The 17,098-nt window shown below is 35.3% G+C and overlaps 1 protein-coding gene across 2 annotated transcripts in view; it reads right to left on the minus strand.

Moving 5' to 3' along the window:
• Window positions 1–1,502: 1,502 nt before the first annotated feature.
• LOC113051726 (RAS guanyl-releasing protein 2-like) overlaps window positions 1,503–17,098 on the minus strand; it is a 28,312-nt gene continuing 12,716 nt past the window's right edge. Inside the window, exons 2-17 of one of the 2 annotated variants that reach the window (XM_026215718.1) lie at window positions 14,762–14,936; window positions 14,170–14,272; window positions 13,737–13,790; window positions 13,510–13,641; window positions 12,680–12,830; window positions 11,548–11,721; window positions 9,218–9,334; window positions 8,845–9,126; window positions 6,809–6,889; window positions 6,494–6,616; window positions 5,685–5,800; window positions 5,390–5,531; window positions 4,957–4,993; window positions 1,845–2,003; window positions 1,687–1,749; window positions 1,503–1,565 (exon numbers count right to left, since the gene is read on the minus strand). In XM_026215718.1, the coding sequence (XP_026071503.1) occupies window positions 1,691–1,749; window positions 1,845–2,003; window positions 4,957–4,993; window positions 5,390–5,531; window positions 5,685–5,800; window positions 6,494–6,616; window positions 6,809–6,889; window positions 8,845–9,126; window positions 9,218–9,334; window positions 11,548–11,721; window positions 12,680–12,830; window positions 13,510–13,641; window positions 13,737–13,790; window positions 14,170–14,272; window positions 14,762–14,831 (1,800 nt within the window). In that variant the 5' untranslated portion in view covers window positions 14,832–14,936 and the 3' untranslated portion in view covers window positions 1,503–1,565; window positions 1,687–1,690. The remainder of the gene's footprint in view (window positions 1,566–1,686; window positions 1,750–1,844; window positions 2,004–4,956; window positions 4,994–5,389; window positions 5,532–5,684; window positions 5,801–6,493; window positions 6,617–6,808; window positions 6,890–8,844; window positions 9,127–9,217; window positions 9,335–11,547; window positions 11,722–12,679; window positions 12,831–13,509; window positions 13,642–13,736; window positions 13,791–14,169; window positions 14,273–14,761; window positions 14,937–17,098) is intronic. The other variant, XM_026215717.1, reaches the window with a different exon arrangement.

Here is a 17,098-nt window from a genome sequence, read left to right on the forward strand (position 1 = left end):
AACATAGAGTCAGATTTCTCAGACTAATATCAACAGTTTCTCAGATCATCGGAAGAATTTTGTAAATCACATCTTAACAGCTAATGCTACAACATACAGTGCATTAAAAAGAGAGAGAGAGAGAATGGGGAAACATGGACCAAGTGTTGTGAAACAGATTATGTTTTTGGCATCTCACAACAACAGAGCCAGATTTATTATCATTATTTTTTAAAGGAATGTTTTAACATCTTTTGAACACAGGACCACAAGAACGTCTTACAGCATTATCATTATCAAATTAGATTTAGTTCATCAGCAAAAGACCATGGTTATGACATTTACCCATAAAAATGTCATTTATGTTTTTATATTTAATGACTTTAGAGTTAAGTATTCTAGGATAAGATATCAGAAATCATTAAAATCTCCTTTGGTGGATGGAGCCGTTTAATCAGTTGGATTACACTCAAACCATCATGAGTGATTGACCCTTTGAATTCATTCAGACTCTTTATCAGTTAGTGTTTAATGCTCAGATTAACGGCTGGAAAAGGATCTGGACATGTGTCCCAAAGCTGATATCTTATTTACCAGCGTATTCATGCGCCAGATGAGAAAGAACCAAAACAAATGTTCAGTTATGGTGTGAATAACTTTAAATTACTAGAAATTCATTGTTTTGTTTAAGATTCTTGTTCATACACAATATTTGTGGAGTAAAGGGAAGGCCTTTGAATGTGAACGTGAACTGGCGTTTTAATTTTATATAATTGCTTTGTGTGTGTGTGTATATATATATATATATATATATATATATATATATATATATATATATATATATATATATATATATATTATTATTATTTTTTTTTTTATTATTTTTTTTTTTATCAGCTTTCAACATGGATGCATTAGTTACAGCTGGAGTATCAACTACTTATTTTATCTCAAGAAGACAGATTCATTTGAAAAAAAAAAAAAAAAAGTTATTTTTTTCCCCCATGAATTTAGATTTTAAAGAACATTACAGTTGATTGCATAATATTTCAGACACAAACACACCTGATCTATGGCACCATGAGTTTACACTGAAATCCAGCTGCAACTGCTTTGGTGACATCAAGCTCCAATTTAGTTGCATTCACACACACACACAAACACAAAAATGTCTTATTACTACAGTAAAAGTACTTTAAAAAAGTCTGTACCTCAGAACACAGTCACTGAAATTTGACAATGATTCCTCCTTCTCTTTCTTTTTTTATAAAAAAAAAGTAAAATCAAGGTATTTCACGCAACCTGGGAGGAATATACACCATAATGTTAAATCCTACAAGTATGCTTGAGATTTTGAGATATGTGTGAGATTACATTCAGACTTCAGACTTCACAGGGAAGAGGTGGTTGGTCTGTTCAGTTGCAGCTACAGTCCAGCAGATAGCAGCATGTCCATGTCTCACCGTGTGAGTGAGCGAACACAGTCCATCCCCACCATTCAATTCTAAATCTAGATCTTTTTCCTTCGATGAAAATTGACTTCAACTTCAGAAACATGACCCAATACAAGACTCCTTGTTGACATGCTGACCATTTATGAAGTCAGAGAAAAATATGAGTTAATAAATACAATAAAACAATTAAAAAAAAAAGGTTTTTTTTTTTCTGAGAAATGTATTCATGTAGTGATGTAGAATGTTGGTTTACCAGTTTAGAGATGACAGTCAAATACACCCTGCTCAGCTGCTTCAACATCCTCTTCTGTGATGACTGAAGAGACCCAAGAACAAGCAGAAATAGGCTCAGAGAGGCTAGTAAACACAAGGTTCTGCAGTTATGAGATGTGTGTGTGAGAGACAATGTACCTTGGTTCTGCAGGTTAGACGGGGCATTGCTGGGCAGAGGGAAGCTGTAGGATCTGGACTGCAGAGACGGTGGAGTCTCATGACTGATGCTCTTCGTTCTTTTACGGCATTCGATCGTCAGGCGTCCATGACATGCTTTATGACAGTTCACACCACAGACTGAGAGAGAGAGAGAGAGAGAGGCAGGGTTAGTATTTAGGGTGGTGGACGAATGTGAAAAGAAGTGCGCTTAATTGTCCTGAATATGCACTTCTTTTAACTGTATTGCAGAAAATATAATCATAATGAAATAAAAGACCTTTTAGTTCACGTGAGACACTTTTATGACTGTTTCACACTTAAGTGACTTTGTAGTAGTATATTTTAATCATTTTTTTGTGATGCTTTAAAGAAGTAAACTGAGTTTGATGTGTTGATTTACATACTAAAGCACATATAAAGTACTCGATTATCATTTTAACTGTGGTGTGTTATTTGATATTACGTATAAAGTTAATATATTTTAAGTGTACTTAATTGCAGCTACATCATTGCAAATGTGTATTTGTGAATATATTTAAATACATGATATACAAGTTTAAAAAGATATAACATTAAAGTTTATTTGTGTTTATTTTAAGTATTTGTTAATACATTCAGCGGTGCTTTAACCTTACTTAAAAGACAATTTAAGTAATTATGAAATTACATATAAAGATGCTTAATTGTATTGAATATGCTCTTCCAGAGTACTTTAACTCTTAAAAGTATATTTTAACTTTACTTGCAGTTAATATAATAATAATGATGAAATAAAAGGCCTTTTAGTTCATGAGAGACGTTTATGAATGTTTCACACTTAAGTAACTTAAAAAAGTGCACTTTGTAGTAGAATATTTTAATCGTTGATTTAATCATCGTTTGCGATGCCTTAGAGAAATACACTTATTTTAATGTGATGACTAACATTCTAAAGCACATTACCATTTTAACTGTAGTGTGTTATTTGATATTACATTTAAAGTTAATATATTTTAAGTGTTATTACCTGCAGCTTTATCATTACAAATGTGTATTTGCAGATTCATTTAAATACATGATTGAAGTAAGTTTTAATTTATAGTAAATATTTATTAATACATTCAGCAGTACTTAAACCATACTTCAAAGACAATTTAAGTACTTAAGTACTGAATATGCACTTGCAGAGTACTTCAAATCTTCAAAGTATATTTTAACTGTACTTGCAGATAATATAATAATAATAAAATAAAAGGCTGGTGCAGAGGAAATTATCAGAAAATAAAGCACAAAATGAAATCTTGAGGAAGTGTTAAACAGCAGGACAAAGCAATATTTATACGGTCCACCTTCACACTTTTTCTGAATGGTTTCATGCATATAGTCATGTTAAGAGTATCCTATGTGAACAATCTGCAGTTAATTTCCCCGAGGTTTTTTTTTGTTTGTTTTGTATTTGAATGTGCAGCAACTATAGATGCCGGTGGGCAAATATGTTGTATTCACCCCTTCAATGTCAAATTTGAATAGGAGGACAGCTTTTGGCATCTGACTCAAAATAACTGCTTTCAACAGATCAATCTTCATTCAAAAACAAATTTATTATGCATTAAAGTTGAAGAACATTCGATGCAAAGCCAAAAAAGGCTGCATCTAGCTTATAATCTCTTGAATATGAAAACAAAACAAATCCATTTGTCTTAAAATGATGGAACATCATGCAGAACAAAGAGCAGCCATTGAAGTGACCCAACAGGGTATTGTGTATGAATAAGTTAAAAAATAAATAAATAAATATTTCCATGAAAGAATTCGTTGGTGGAAAAGCTGAACGCTTCTCAAGCGAAGAAACTGATCATCTATGGGACAAGCAGGAATCCACCAAAGCTTCCCGAAGTGAAGAAGGCGTGGGATGAAGTAGAATTTCATTCATCATTATAAGTAATAATAGGCTGAATTGCAAATATGTCGCCTAATTCTAATACACGCAATGACTATCCATCATTACATTTGTATATTTATGTGGCCTACACAATAATATTCTTTTACACTGTAATCCTTTTGTTTTTAATATTTGACAAGTTTGTGTGATGCGCATCCCTGTGTGCAATAAGCAAAGTCAAAACGCACTGTGGAGCCGCACATAGGCGCATTTTGTACCAACGCAACCTTTATATAACAAAAAAATACTGCGCCATTGACTTTAGACTAGGTTTGAGTTGAGTTGACTTGAGTCTATGGCGCAGTCTGTGTTCAGCTCCTTAAAATAGCAATGCGCCAGAAATAAGCCTGAACAACCCGATCTCACGGCAATTCGTACAGATTTTACAAGGTGGCTTTTTTGTACGAATTCGTACGACCACACTCCTACAATTTCATATGATTTTTGCCAAATCGTACGTATTTTACGAGTTGCACAATTCGTATGAATTTGTACGAATGACCTACACCTAACCCCTCCCCTAAACCTAACCGTTAGACGAATCGTATAAAATCGTATGAGAGAGGTCGTACAAATTTTTACGAATAAGCCACCTCGTAAAATACGTACGAATTGGTCGTGTGATAGTGTTGGCCTGAACACACCTCTTTTTTAGACCAGCACCCCCATGGGCGCACAAATTGGTGCAAATTCATTTGCTAATTAAACAGCGTGGCGCTGGATGGGAAAATGCGAATGGCGCCGGACTGAAACTAGCTAACACACTTGCGCTGCGCCTTGCGTCGCATTGCGCCGGGTGTATGATAGGGCCCCTAATTTGCGATCGCCATGCTTCCTGGAAGTAGGGGTAGGAAGTTGACAGCCTCATGTGTCAGAAAGGAAGTTAATACCATTTTTTCTTTGAAATCCCTTATTTGGTTGGTTTCTTGCATGTCATTGAGAAATAAAATACGGATAACATCTATAAAGATACTTACAAAAGGAAAATGACAACTATATACTGCAGCAACTATAGTTGCTGGTGGGCTTAAATGTGTTAAAGTACTTACAGCTTCTGATTCTCAGCACTGAAATATTGATATTTACAACATTATATGCTTATAGTGGTTAATATATAGTATATAACAACTGTGCCGAACACGCACACATACACATACAGCTCTCTCTTACCTTTGCATTTGTATCCTTGTTTATAAAAGCCCCATATCTTTAAAAAAAGAGAAGAAAATAAGTTATTTCTAAAGAAAGGATGTGGAAAAAAGTACGGAGAAGAGAAGAGGGAGGGACTACGATCAAGAGAGAGGGAGAGAATCCCAGCAGGTAAACAACAGATGAAAGGGAGAGCACAAACATCACAAACACACAACATCAGAGGCCACACACACACACACACAGGTAGATCTGAAGGCACCAGATACACTCAATGGAAGGGACTGGGGTACAACAAACAATACACAGCTACACACCACACCATGCTATAAATAATCCCACAGATCAAAGCTAAATCTGCTCTGGCTACGGCTAATTTCTAAAACTGTCTGTCTTAGAAAATACAAAATGCAATAATTTAGGAAGCTTTGAATCTAAAGTGCATGATACTTACAAAGCCAGTGCAGTGTTCACAGAAAGTGGGCTTCACGTATGTGGTCTCAATAAAGGTGTGTATGAAGCCCATCTTACAGTTGAGCAAAGAGCTGGCCTTCATAAAGTAATCAATCATCTCCTCTCTGCTGATCTTTCCATCCCTGATTGATCATGACATGAGAGAGAAAAACAGACACTCATTTCAACAGCCAATAAACAGTGCAAAGTGAGTTAAACCTAATGAAGCTTTTTTTTTTACATTTATGTTAAGTTGTGCACACAACAGTGCTCTTGTTTGGCATCGATACACTTACTGATTTTTATCAAGTTCTCCAAACTTGCTGAGATAAGGGAAGTTATTCCTGATACACTCAAACTCTTCGCGTGAGATGAATCCGTCGCCGTTCGTGTCGAAATTCGTGAACACAGACTGAAAAGAAAACAGAAAAAGCTTTATGAACATGCATCACCAACAATACTGGTGGAATGAGCTGTAAATGAACATACTGAGCCTGTTAAATGATATAATATACAGTTACTTGACAGTGTCAACAAATATACATATTTGACCCTGCAAAAAAATGTGCTCAGGTCGTGAGATGCTTAAAAAACAGCGAGATGCAATGCCACTGACAGAATACAGAGGTCAGTCTCATGAACACACGTATAAATAGTATGCCAAATAAAAACTAAAACTTTAATACTTTTGCTTGCATATGATATGCATGTGTTCGGCGTGCATATAATACGCTGTTTTCGTGTGCATATGATATGAAATTAGTTGGCGTGCATACGATATAATATAGAAATAACGCACTTTCTAATGAAAGTAACTTTGTGCTTAAATTATTCAGTCTACCCATGTAATTAATTTAATTAATACCTGTACTTGACATCCCTTACTTGTGATTCTGATTGAATAAAGCTTAATTGACTTTAGTTTACCGTCCAAAGTACTTCCCATCAGGTAAACTCATTCGGGCAATTACAAGAACTGCACGGTTAATCAAGATGCAGAGTTTGACTGAGTTTACAGCAGTAATTAAGAGGGGCGGGGCTTAGTCAACTGAAGTGATGTAAAGTGTAAACAAATTCAAATGAAAAGTGTTTGTTCTTCTCTTACATCCACCATCTTCTCGATATGTTTGCTGATGATAGCAGGGTCCGCTTTAGGCTTGACCGACGCTGCCCACTCGTCGATCATTGAGAGTTGTTTAGGAGCTGGACTGGAGGAAGAGGTTGAGTTCTGACGCAGTAACCAGAAACAAAGTCAAGTCATGTGTGCAGGTATTGTTAGTTCACTTTATATTTAAATCTAATATTGTGAGTTTACTTATTGTACTGTAAATGATTCCAAACATCTACATTTCACGTAATGCATTGTATTTATTGATCGCCAACATGAATAAATATATCAAATTAACCAAATATAACTGACCGCTGGTTTTGCCGCTCTGGGTTCCCTCTGTAATGAGAGCTGATAAATCTCCTCTTCTGTGTGATACTGATCCAGTGACACCTACACATAAGGATTCAATGAAAACAAATAAAAATTTTGGGAAAATTGCCTTAAAGTTGTCCAAATGAATTCGTAGCAATGCATATTACTAATCAAGAATTACGTTTTGATTTCTCTACTTTAGGAAATTTACAAAATAATAATTATGGAACATAATCTTTATTTAATATCCTAACGATTTTTGCCATTAAAGAAAAATCTATAATTTTAACCCATACTGTGTATTTTTGGCTATTGCTTCAAATATACCCCAGTGATTTAAGATGGTTTTGTGCTCCAGGGACACATATATATACTTTGTGTGTTCATATAATTATTCATCCAAATGGCAAGTGATTAAAGAGGTAAAAACTATTGAAATCCATTTCCAGCACAGGAATATAAAAAAATAAATAAAAAAAGGGTAATTTGCAACTTTTTATCTCACAATTCGGACTTTTCTTCTTGCAATTCTTGAGTTTATTTGTCACAATTCATAATTTTTTTCTTTGACCTTTGAGTTTTATCTCAGAAAGTGAGAAAAATAAATTGCAACTTTATTTTTATGATTATGATTTTATAACTCGCAATTGCGAGTATATATGATGCAATTCTGGAAAAAAGTCAGAATTGTGAGATAAAAAGTTGTGAGATATTCAGTGGCAGAAACAAGCTAACATAAAACACTGTACGTCAAATGGGCTATGAAAGCAGAGTTTAGAGACTCATCAAAACGTTGTTACTGAATGCATTTATGTTCCTGTGTAGTTTCTGAAATGGTTAGATTTTACCATGGTATGTTCACCCCATGCAGTAATTACGGTAATTATTCAGGAGATTCTATGTACAGTTGTTCACGTTTGGAGGACTAAAAAATATTTAGTTCCAATGCAATGCTAAAGCAATGGTGAAATTTATCTATTTGCAGCGTTAGAACAACAAAACTCTGGCAAATAGCAAATGAATTACACATTCCATAATAAAGAGTTTTAAAATATTGTTTTCCGTGTTGTGTGCGAACAGATGGAACAGATTTAGGAATATGGTGATGTTAAGAAAACAACTTTGCGCATGGCAACAGTTGCTTTTAAATATTAAGCACGAAAAGAAATTTAAAAACGATGTTTGAATGCTGTATTTAACATATACTGTAGAAGATGTCTTTCCTGTTCTGTGCTAAATCTGAGCTGTGACTTATCAGAGCCAAACATGACCAGAGATTTTTTACAATAAACTTTAAAACAGCTCTCGTTCTACATGCTCAACACATTGAGCTCTGTTGCTCAAGCAGCTCATGCAAGTCTAAGTCCAGTCTTCCACACATCTTCAACTGAGTGCTGCAGGGATGACATATTTCATTTAAAAACAAAACTGAGAAATGAGTCCAGTTCCATCGTCCTGAAGTCAATGGGGTTTTGGTCAAATGCCTGAAATATTGTCTGTGTTTAACACAAGCTTAAGATATTTTCACGCTTTATTCTGCAACATTAAATACATTAATAAATCCACCTTTTGAATTTTTTTTCTTCTTCTTCTTATTATAATTTTTTTACAGCTTTTACTTGGGGCTAAATTGGACTACAGATTTTCTTTGGGATGTAAGACATGATCACACCGAACAAGTAAACTGATCTACTCACTGGACACTTTCATTGTGTTTATAATTGTGCTTTTTCAAACTCTTGGGAAAATTGATATATTCCATTTATTATAAAATTGGAATATTAAATAACTTGTTGGAAGCTTATAGCATATGTTTAGCTTTTAACCTCTGGGTATTATATTTAGGCCTTAAAAAACATGTCAGAATCATAAACTTTTGTGGAAAATCCTTGAGAAAACTTGCTAACTTACAGTTTGACCTAAAAAATACAGTTTTTACAAGTAGACACCCATTCAATCAGTCAGTTTTATCCTAATCACATGAAGAGACTCCATTCCTCTTGAAATGGTTTACGTAAGACAGACGCACTCACTGTAAGAAGATTGAGTAAGTCTGTGTTGGCCTCGATGTTAGGAGGATTGCTTTGCACGAGAGCCAGTTCCTGCAGGATTGCATAGAGTTGCTGAGTTTTAATCAAGTTGACGCGGGTCTTCTGTGGGTCTGTCCAGTCCACAAGAGCGACATGAACCGCTATCAAGTCCTTGAGGTTTACAGCCAGGATTGGGAATCGGAAACCAGTGCACTCAGCGAATCGGCGCCGGTACTGACTGTAGTTTCCACAAGACGTCAGCAGGTCCAACAAGCTGTTAAATATCTGAGAAGGATATTCAGATGAACTGGTACTTGTCGGAAATAAAGGTGCTGGGTCTGATGTATATGTTAAGTGCATTCTGACAGCTGTGTACCTTATTGGTTTCGTTGCTGATGTGTGTCTGTGTCTCCTTCAGCCTAGAGATGGAGCTGTTATTGAGACCCCCGACCACCGCCATCAGTGTGTTGAAATTCTGCAGCTGCAGCAGTTTCTATACAGTATGAATTAATGATAAACAAAGAGAAGATGAAGTCATCAAAATCTGACGTTAATTTAAAATAATACAAATAGTTCGCAAAGAACACACTCATGCAAATTTCTTAAAACTTGTGAATGTAACAAATTGAAGGTATTTATTTAGTATAGTGGTTATATGTATGGATTCCATGGATCTCGGTCTTATTTTTAATCATTCAGAACAAAAACATACGTAAAACATAAAGTTACGAACAGTAAACTGACATTTATTATATATGAAACTACAAATCTGATTAAGAATGTATGCTAAATTACATTTTATTGTACTTTCATTCATTCATTCATTCATTCATTTGTGAAAAGGTTCAAGGTTTGAAAGAATAAGTCCATAAGAGACTTATAAATAGAAAATAGTAGAAACATAGATTTGACTATTTTACCACCAGATTATAGACTTCCTTAATTAATTTGTTGCTTCTTTATTATGGGTTTTTAGTTGTATTTTTGTAATTAATCACACAGTCTCCAATGTCCCGCTGTATGGACTGACGTTTGTGTATTAACAGAAACAGTTGCTAGCTAAAACGTAAAATTTGATTATCAAATCAGCACCTACAATGCAAAAGTTGGAGGATTTAGTTTGAAACCATTGTTAATCTGAAATTGCAATTTGAAATTGAAATTTCAATTAAACGTGACATCTTAAAGGAGAAAGACTGAAATAGTATTTCCTTGTAAAAACATACTCCAATAATCTTAATTTTAAAACTTGCAAAATCATTTTTTACAGTGTCGGATGGATGTGTGCCTGACTATGGGATTTGAAAGCATCCCACTTGACTTACGTTCTGTCACTTGTGCTTGAACCCCTAATACAAATATAAATAAGTGCAATAATTTGGTGCTTGGCCCCTAAATATGCTTTTAGGAGATGAATGGAGAGATGAAAGGTTTTTAAAGAAAAAGATAACACAATATGAAAAGGAATTAGACAGGAAACCTTGTGAAAGAGAAAAGGGAAGGACCAGAAAGATATAAAGCGGTAGTCGAAGTGATATTTTGGAAGAGGAAGAGCTCAGGGGCCCATAAGAAGGAAGAGAACAAGGGATCATCAGGAGGAAGAAGAGCAGGGGGTGATGGAGCCCCACTGCGCTTCTAAAAAATTCAAAGAGAAGAAAAGTCACATGGGTCTAAGCTGTTATTGTACTGAAGGTCTACACCAGAATAAATGATCATTTCAACCACACAAGGAAACTAATAGACTAAGCACTAACAAGCCCAAATTCACCACTATATTCTGGAAATAAGTTTGATTAAAAGTAGGGTCCCACTTTATATTAAAGGAATGAAAATTCTATCATCATTTACTCAGCCTCATGTCATTCCAAACCTGTATGAGTTTCTTTCTTCTGTTGAACAAAAAAGAAGATATTTTGAAGAATGCTTGACTTTCCGTACTATGGAAGTCAATGGGGACCAACAACTGCATTCTTAAAAATAAAGCTGCTTCATGATGCCATAGACGAACTTGGTTATGGTTCCATAAAGAACCTTTAACATCTAAAGAACCTTTCTGTTTCAGAGTTTCTTTTCTTTAAAGAACCTTTGACTGAATGTTTCTTTGTGGAGCCAAAAATGGTTCTTTTGTGGCATCGCTGTGGAGAACCTTTTAAGCACCTTTATTTTTAAGAGTGTGTTTGTTTCTTTAAAGTTAAAGTTGTGTTCAACATAAGCTAGAAACGTATGCATGTTTGGAAAGACGTGAGGGTGAGTAAATGATGACAGAATTTTCATTTTTGGGGTGTTTATGTACTTTAAATGCACATGTTTTACATTATACACTGAAAAAACTGGTGTAGAAACAACTTTCACTCAGATATTGCTAGTAAAGTGTACAATGAGTTTCAAAGAAACAGCAACACATTAAACATGACATATAGAATTATGTATTTTCTTGTACAAATGTACTCTAATAATCTTTATTTACAACTTTTTACACTGTGTGTACATTTAAAAACACAATTAATTTCTGTAATTACTTCTATAATTCCACCGCTGACCTCAAACCTAATCATACCATGAGACCTGTCCCTAGCATTACCCACGTCCCATCTCAATAGGGGCAAAAGTGTTTTGCAAAACAGTAAATAGAATGTACCCAACATTTTTCAACAGAAGCACATTTATACCTAATATAAAGTAGGACTAAGTTGAGTTTCTGCTGACCTGTGCGACCCGTATGAAGTGTGCGATCACAGCCGCTCTCTGCGGTGCGGTGGGTTTACTCAGAACCATCAGCTGAATCCACTGCGAGACGCTGTTAAAGAGCGTGATAAACCTCTCCAGGATGGGGTTATCCACCGTACAGCCGTGCATCACAAAGCTGTGGTAATCCTGAAACTGAAACACACATTCAACAGATGGCCACCGATCACGAGAGAGGAATAACTCCATAATGACTTTATCACAGATAACAAAAACATGTTCTAAGAATGTTTCATGTGTGTTCCTATTAAGTTATGAATTTTCTAAATATTCTTTTAAAAAGTCCAGTTTTTCTTTTATTAACCGTCTAGTGTTGTTTACATGGCGGTCAAAAGTTACTTTTTTTTTAATGCAAGAAAATGAATGTACTATATTTTAGTTTAATGGTTTTAATATTTAATATTTTGTATTTTTAGGGTATTGTATTATATTTATGGAATAGTTATGCTCCATTAATTACCTGTTAACCACTTTATGAGCATAGACGTTAAAGTGTTGTAAATTCAATGCTTTGGAGCACAGATTAAAGTTTGGTCTCTTTTCAGAGAAGACACTTGGCAGATTATTGCTGAAGTGAAAAAAAAAATTACTAAAAGAAGTTAAAGAAGTTTATTTTTATAAATGCACAAATGATAACTTTAAACTTTTACATGAAATATATATTTTCCAAAAACATTTTTTACTCTGTACCCGAAATAAATAAATAAATTCTCTTCCAATTAATTTCCAGTGAAAACCATTTAATCTTTTCAAATCATTTCTATAATTAATATTTATTTATTTATTTTTCTACCAAGTTTCATACCATTCCGATGGTCAAAGATAACTGAAATAGGGTTAAATGCAAACACATGCACTCAATTGCACATTCAGGACTGTATGGAAATCTACGTGGTGAGCCATTCTCATCCAGTTCTTAATGTAAGATAAAAATAAATGCATCAGCTTAACACTCCACCCGGACATGACAGACATCTTTCAGCACTTTTAGATTTTAATTAGGGCATTATTTGGTCTATTTCTATCTCTTCTGAGGACAAATAGAGCACTTTCACTCCAACAATGAGAGCAAAACCTCTACTCACAAACGTACCATTATCTTGCAGAAGGATTTGTACTCCAGATAGGTCAGATGTTCAGCGAGCTCACAGGGGTCCAGGTGATCAAACAAAAGAGACATTTTTCTCTTTTTTGACACTGATGGAACTCTTTGGGTAACCTGACGTTTCCATTTATACGAGGGCCTACAGCAGGAAAAATATGTTATTTCAGATAGCGCTAAAGTTGCTATTGTTGGCAGCTGACTAACATGCTGAAATCTGACAAGTTGACCTTCATGACAAACTCATTTTATCTGGCTTCAGTTTATGGAGCAAAACTTGTGGATTTGATTTTGCCACATTTGAAAGTGCGGAAATAACATTTGAAAGCTACACGCTAACAAAAAAAAGTTTGTTTATTGGCATATATGATTTCACATAGAATCTTTACTATTCATGGAATCTTTCCATTCCAAAAAAAAAAAAACCCAAAAAAGTTATTTATAGTGGAAAACAGTTGTTTACATCATTAAAATGTTCTACACACTTAGAAACAAATGGTTATTTTAAGAATTGAACACTTAAATGTTCTTTGGCGAACCAAAAATGGTGGATCTATGTCATTTCTGTGAAAACACCCTTTAGAAACTTTTATTTTTAGAAGAATACAGCAGAAGACAAGATCATGTGGACTGTTTTTCTGTCCTTAACAGTTGCGGTTACCACCCATGATCATGTGGAAAACAGGGCATCCCCTTTTATGGTCTTTTTGTTTTGAACAGCAGTGCGAGATGACAGATTTTTAATTTTTTTTTGTGAACCGCTTAACCTTTGCGGACTGCGAGCATGAAATGAGTGTGTAGGTGTGTGTCTGTGCACTTACACACTCTCCACATCGATAAGCTGACTCTGTGTTTCATTGCCGCCAGTGTTCAAGTTCTCTCTCAGGTCTTTAATCTGGTCAGCCAAAGCAGGATTCAGATCAAACTCTACTGGATATTCGGAAATCCAGAACCTACATGGAAAAAAAGTCAGAACAGCTAATGCAATACAAAAGAGCGGATACGACATCCCATGGAGAATAGCAATGTGACACAGGATAAGTCTTACTTTACAAGGTGGCATATTTGGGCTCTGAGCTCATCAGTGCTGCCTTCCTGTGACCTGTATATTTGTTAAGTGTGTAAAGTTTTAACTTGACTACTTAACTCTATACCATGACATTATCCTTTCATTTTAATTTAACACCAGCAATGAAAGAGAACATGCAAAGAAGAGATAAAACACTAACAAAAAATAGAAAGTTATCAACACCATAGTCCAGATTTTATAGGTTTGCATTAAGTATTCTTTTATTTAGTTTTGCATGTTTAACTTTACAATAGGACTTACATATTCACCCAAAATATCCAATTTTGCACTTTATGGCAGGATCTAAGAGTCAATTCCAGTAAATGCAACATGGGTTGTAACCTCACCTAATGATGTTGAAATATATCGGTCAAGTATGATTGTGTGAAAACTACTTGTAGATAAAGGATACTTTAGCAGCAGTTTCTTGGACAGATCGGTGGAGGATATGTACCAAGGATGCATCATCAGAAACATTTTCACAAAGGAGGGATCTTTTATTTTGCCTTCACTGTCTGAAAACACAAACATCACAGAACATAAATGAAGAATAAACAATAACACTTTAGATTAGGCAACACATATTCATTAACACTTAAGGGTTTTCCCTCAACCAACTCCTAATTTGCTGCTTATTGACAGTAAGGTAGTTGTTTGGAGTAGTTCAATTTAGATATTGGTAGGGTCATGCATTAATATGTGCTTTATAAGTACTAGCAAAAAGCCAGTATGCTAGAATGCATGCTAATAAACAATGTAATGTTCCTAATCTAAAATGTTACTAAATGTTACATTTTTTTGTTGTGACTTCCTTGGTCAACTTCCTTGACCAGCTTTACCAGGTAAGCTTTGTTCATAAAAAGCATTCTTATTGTTTGCCGACTCACCATTTCTGTAGATCCGCAGCAATAACTTCTGCTTCTCAACTGCTCTAATTCATCAGGCTAAATGTTCCAGCCAAACTTCTTCATCTACTGTGTAGGACTGTATCTTTACAGACTCACCAAAGGATTGTATGCAGAAGTCCACCAACTCGTCCACTGTTCCTGAATCCATAGGTAACGGATCCATCATATCTCTGTTTTTCTTCCTCTATCTTTGCTTTCTAACAGCCTTCTGTCTTTCTCTTCTCCTCCAGTGATCTTCCTCTTCTCTTTTGTCTGTCAATAGAGATTGTTACTGTAAGGAGAAGATCACATTGAACATCCTTGTGAAAAAGAAGTGCGCTTAGTAGTATTGAATGTGCACTTGTATACTTCGTATCTTAAAAGTACATAAAAAATAAAAGTATACGTATTTAGTATTTGCAGTTAATTTAGTATTAATGGCATAAAAGGCCACTTAAGTGTACTTAAAAAGAGTACTTAAGTGTCTTAAGTGTACTCAAGTGTCTTAACACTTAAAATTTTTTATAGTGCCGTTTATAGTGTACTTCAAATGTATAAATTGAACAAAACTGTACTTGCAGATTCAATTTATTTTGAAGGTTTTTGCACACCGAGACCGAAATGTACGCATGCGTTTTTCAGTTTTTTCGTATTCACCATCCTTTCCTATCGAAATGCATGCTACAGATGCGAAAACGCAGACAATAGAACCTGATCCGATTTGTTGTATGTCGGACCAAAGTTTCGGAGGCAGTGTGTACACATGATTGACACAACGTGAGGTCACTTAAGTGCACTTAAAACGGGGGGTGAAATGCTCGTTTTCACTCAATATCCTGTTAATCTTGAGTACCTATAGAGTAGTTCTGCATCCTTCATAACTCCAAAAAGTCTTTAGTTTTATTATATTCATAAGAGAAAGATAGTCTGTACCGATTTTTCCCGGAAAAACACGAGCGCCTGGAGGCGTGACGTGTGGGCGGAGCTAAAGAATCACGAGCGCCAGTAGGTTTTTGCGTTGAGAGCATGTGGAAGCTGTGACACCGTGAGGGAAAAACCATCATCCAAAACAAACCATGGCTTACAGTCAGATTCAGCCGTTTATTTATGATCCAGAATCAGATCCAGAGGCTAAAACTGAACGAGAGCAGCAGCAGCAACGACTCGCTCCGAGCGGGGCTCGAACCCGGGTCTCCGGCATGGGAGGGGACGCACTAACAAGGAGACAGAGATATTTGAAGCAGTTTTACTCACCGCATGCGGTTCCAACACACGATCTTGACCCTTTTTCGATGGGATTGCATTATCCTTAAGAAATAAACGATACGCAAATCCGTCGTCAAACTGGGCCTTGTTTGTAAAACAAGCATCTTTGAAATGCAGGGAACAAACAAAAACACTTGCACAACTCCGTTGATGCTCTGTAAAAATAAACTCAATCCACTGGTCCCTTCATGCTGTTTTTTTTTGGCAATCTGTGCAGGGTTGTCTTGCCCTCTTCCGGCAGAAGTGCCCTTAGGACCCATATAAGGAAATTCGAGCCATACTCGAAAAAAACTTTCCGAAACTTGTGACAAACCGGAAGGAGTATTTTGGGAACAAAAATACTCCTTCAAACGTACAAACGTACAACGTTTTTGAAACTTTGTCCATGTTTAGCATGGGAATCCAACTCTTTAATAGTGTAAAAAACTCAGTATGCATGAAATAGCATTTCACCCCCCCCTTTAAGAAACAGACATCTCAAATGCATGTAGACATTTAAAAAGTGCACTTTGCAATAATAATTATTTTAAATGTACTAAATTACAACTTCAGCCTTAGAAATGCGTAATTACAACATTTAAAATAAGTTTAATTAGAAATTACATTAAAGTATATTTTAGTTTAGTAGTACATTCAGCGTTCAAATTTCAATTACAACAGACTTATGAAATTACATATGAAATGTACTTGTGTCCTACTTAAGTGGACTGCATTCATTCATTTGCAATTAGCATGCAATTAAGTGTCAAAAACATTACATTCAGTTTGAACTTCAGTATATGCTATTCTTCAGTATATTTTATTAATATTTTCATTGAGACAAAATATAAAAGAGCTGCTGATGCTGTAGAACAATGTGTTGTTTGTTTGATTGCTTGTGTTTGTGTGTGTTTAAAAGGCTTTTTGATCTTTGACCAAACAAGCCGCTGATTACGACATTATTTCTGAGATATTAGTGACCGGATGACAGACGAACCAAATGTCCCGAGTGATAAACTCATTCAACATAATGCGCACACACACATAAATGTCATAATGAGTTTCAGACTGCCAAGGAACTGACCTCTTCAGAAAACAAAAAGCCTCAAGTTAGCACATCCTAAAATAGAAATGGTCATACAAGTACCAAACCACAGTCTATCCTTCATACAACACACACACTTATCTCTCACTATGCTTTCCTGTATT

Source organism: Carassius auratus, chromosome 32, assembly GCF_003368295.1.
Source record: "Carassius auratus strain Wakin chromosome 32, ASM336829v1, whole genome shotgun sequence".
NCBI lineage: Eukaryota > Metazoa > Chordata > Actinopteri > Cypriniformes > Cyprinidae > Carassius > Carassius auratus.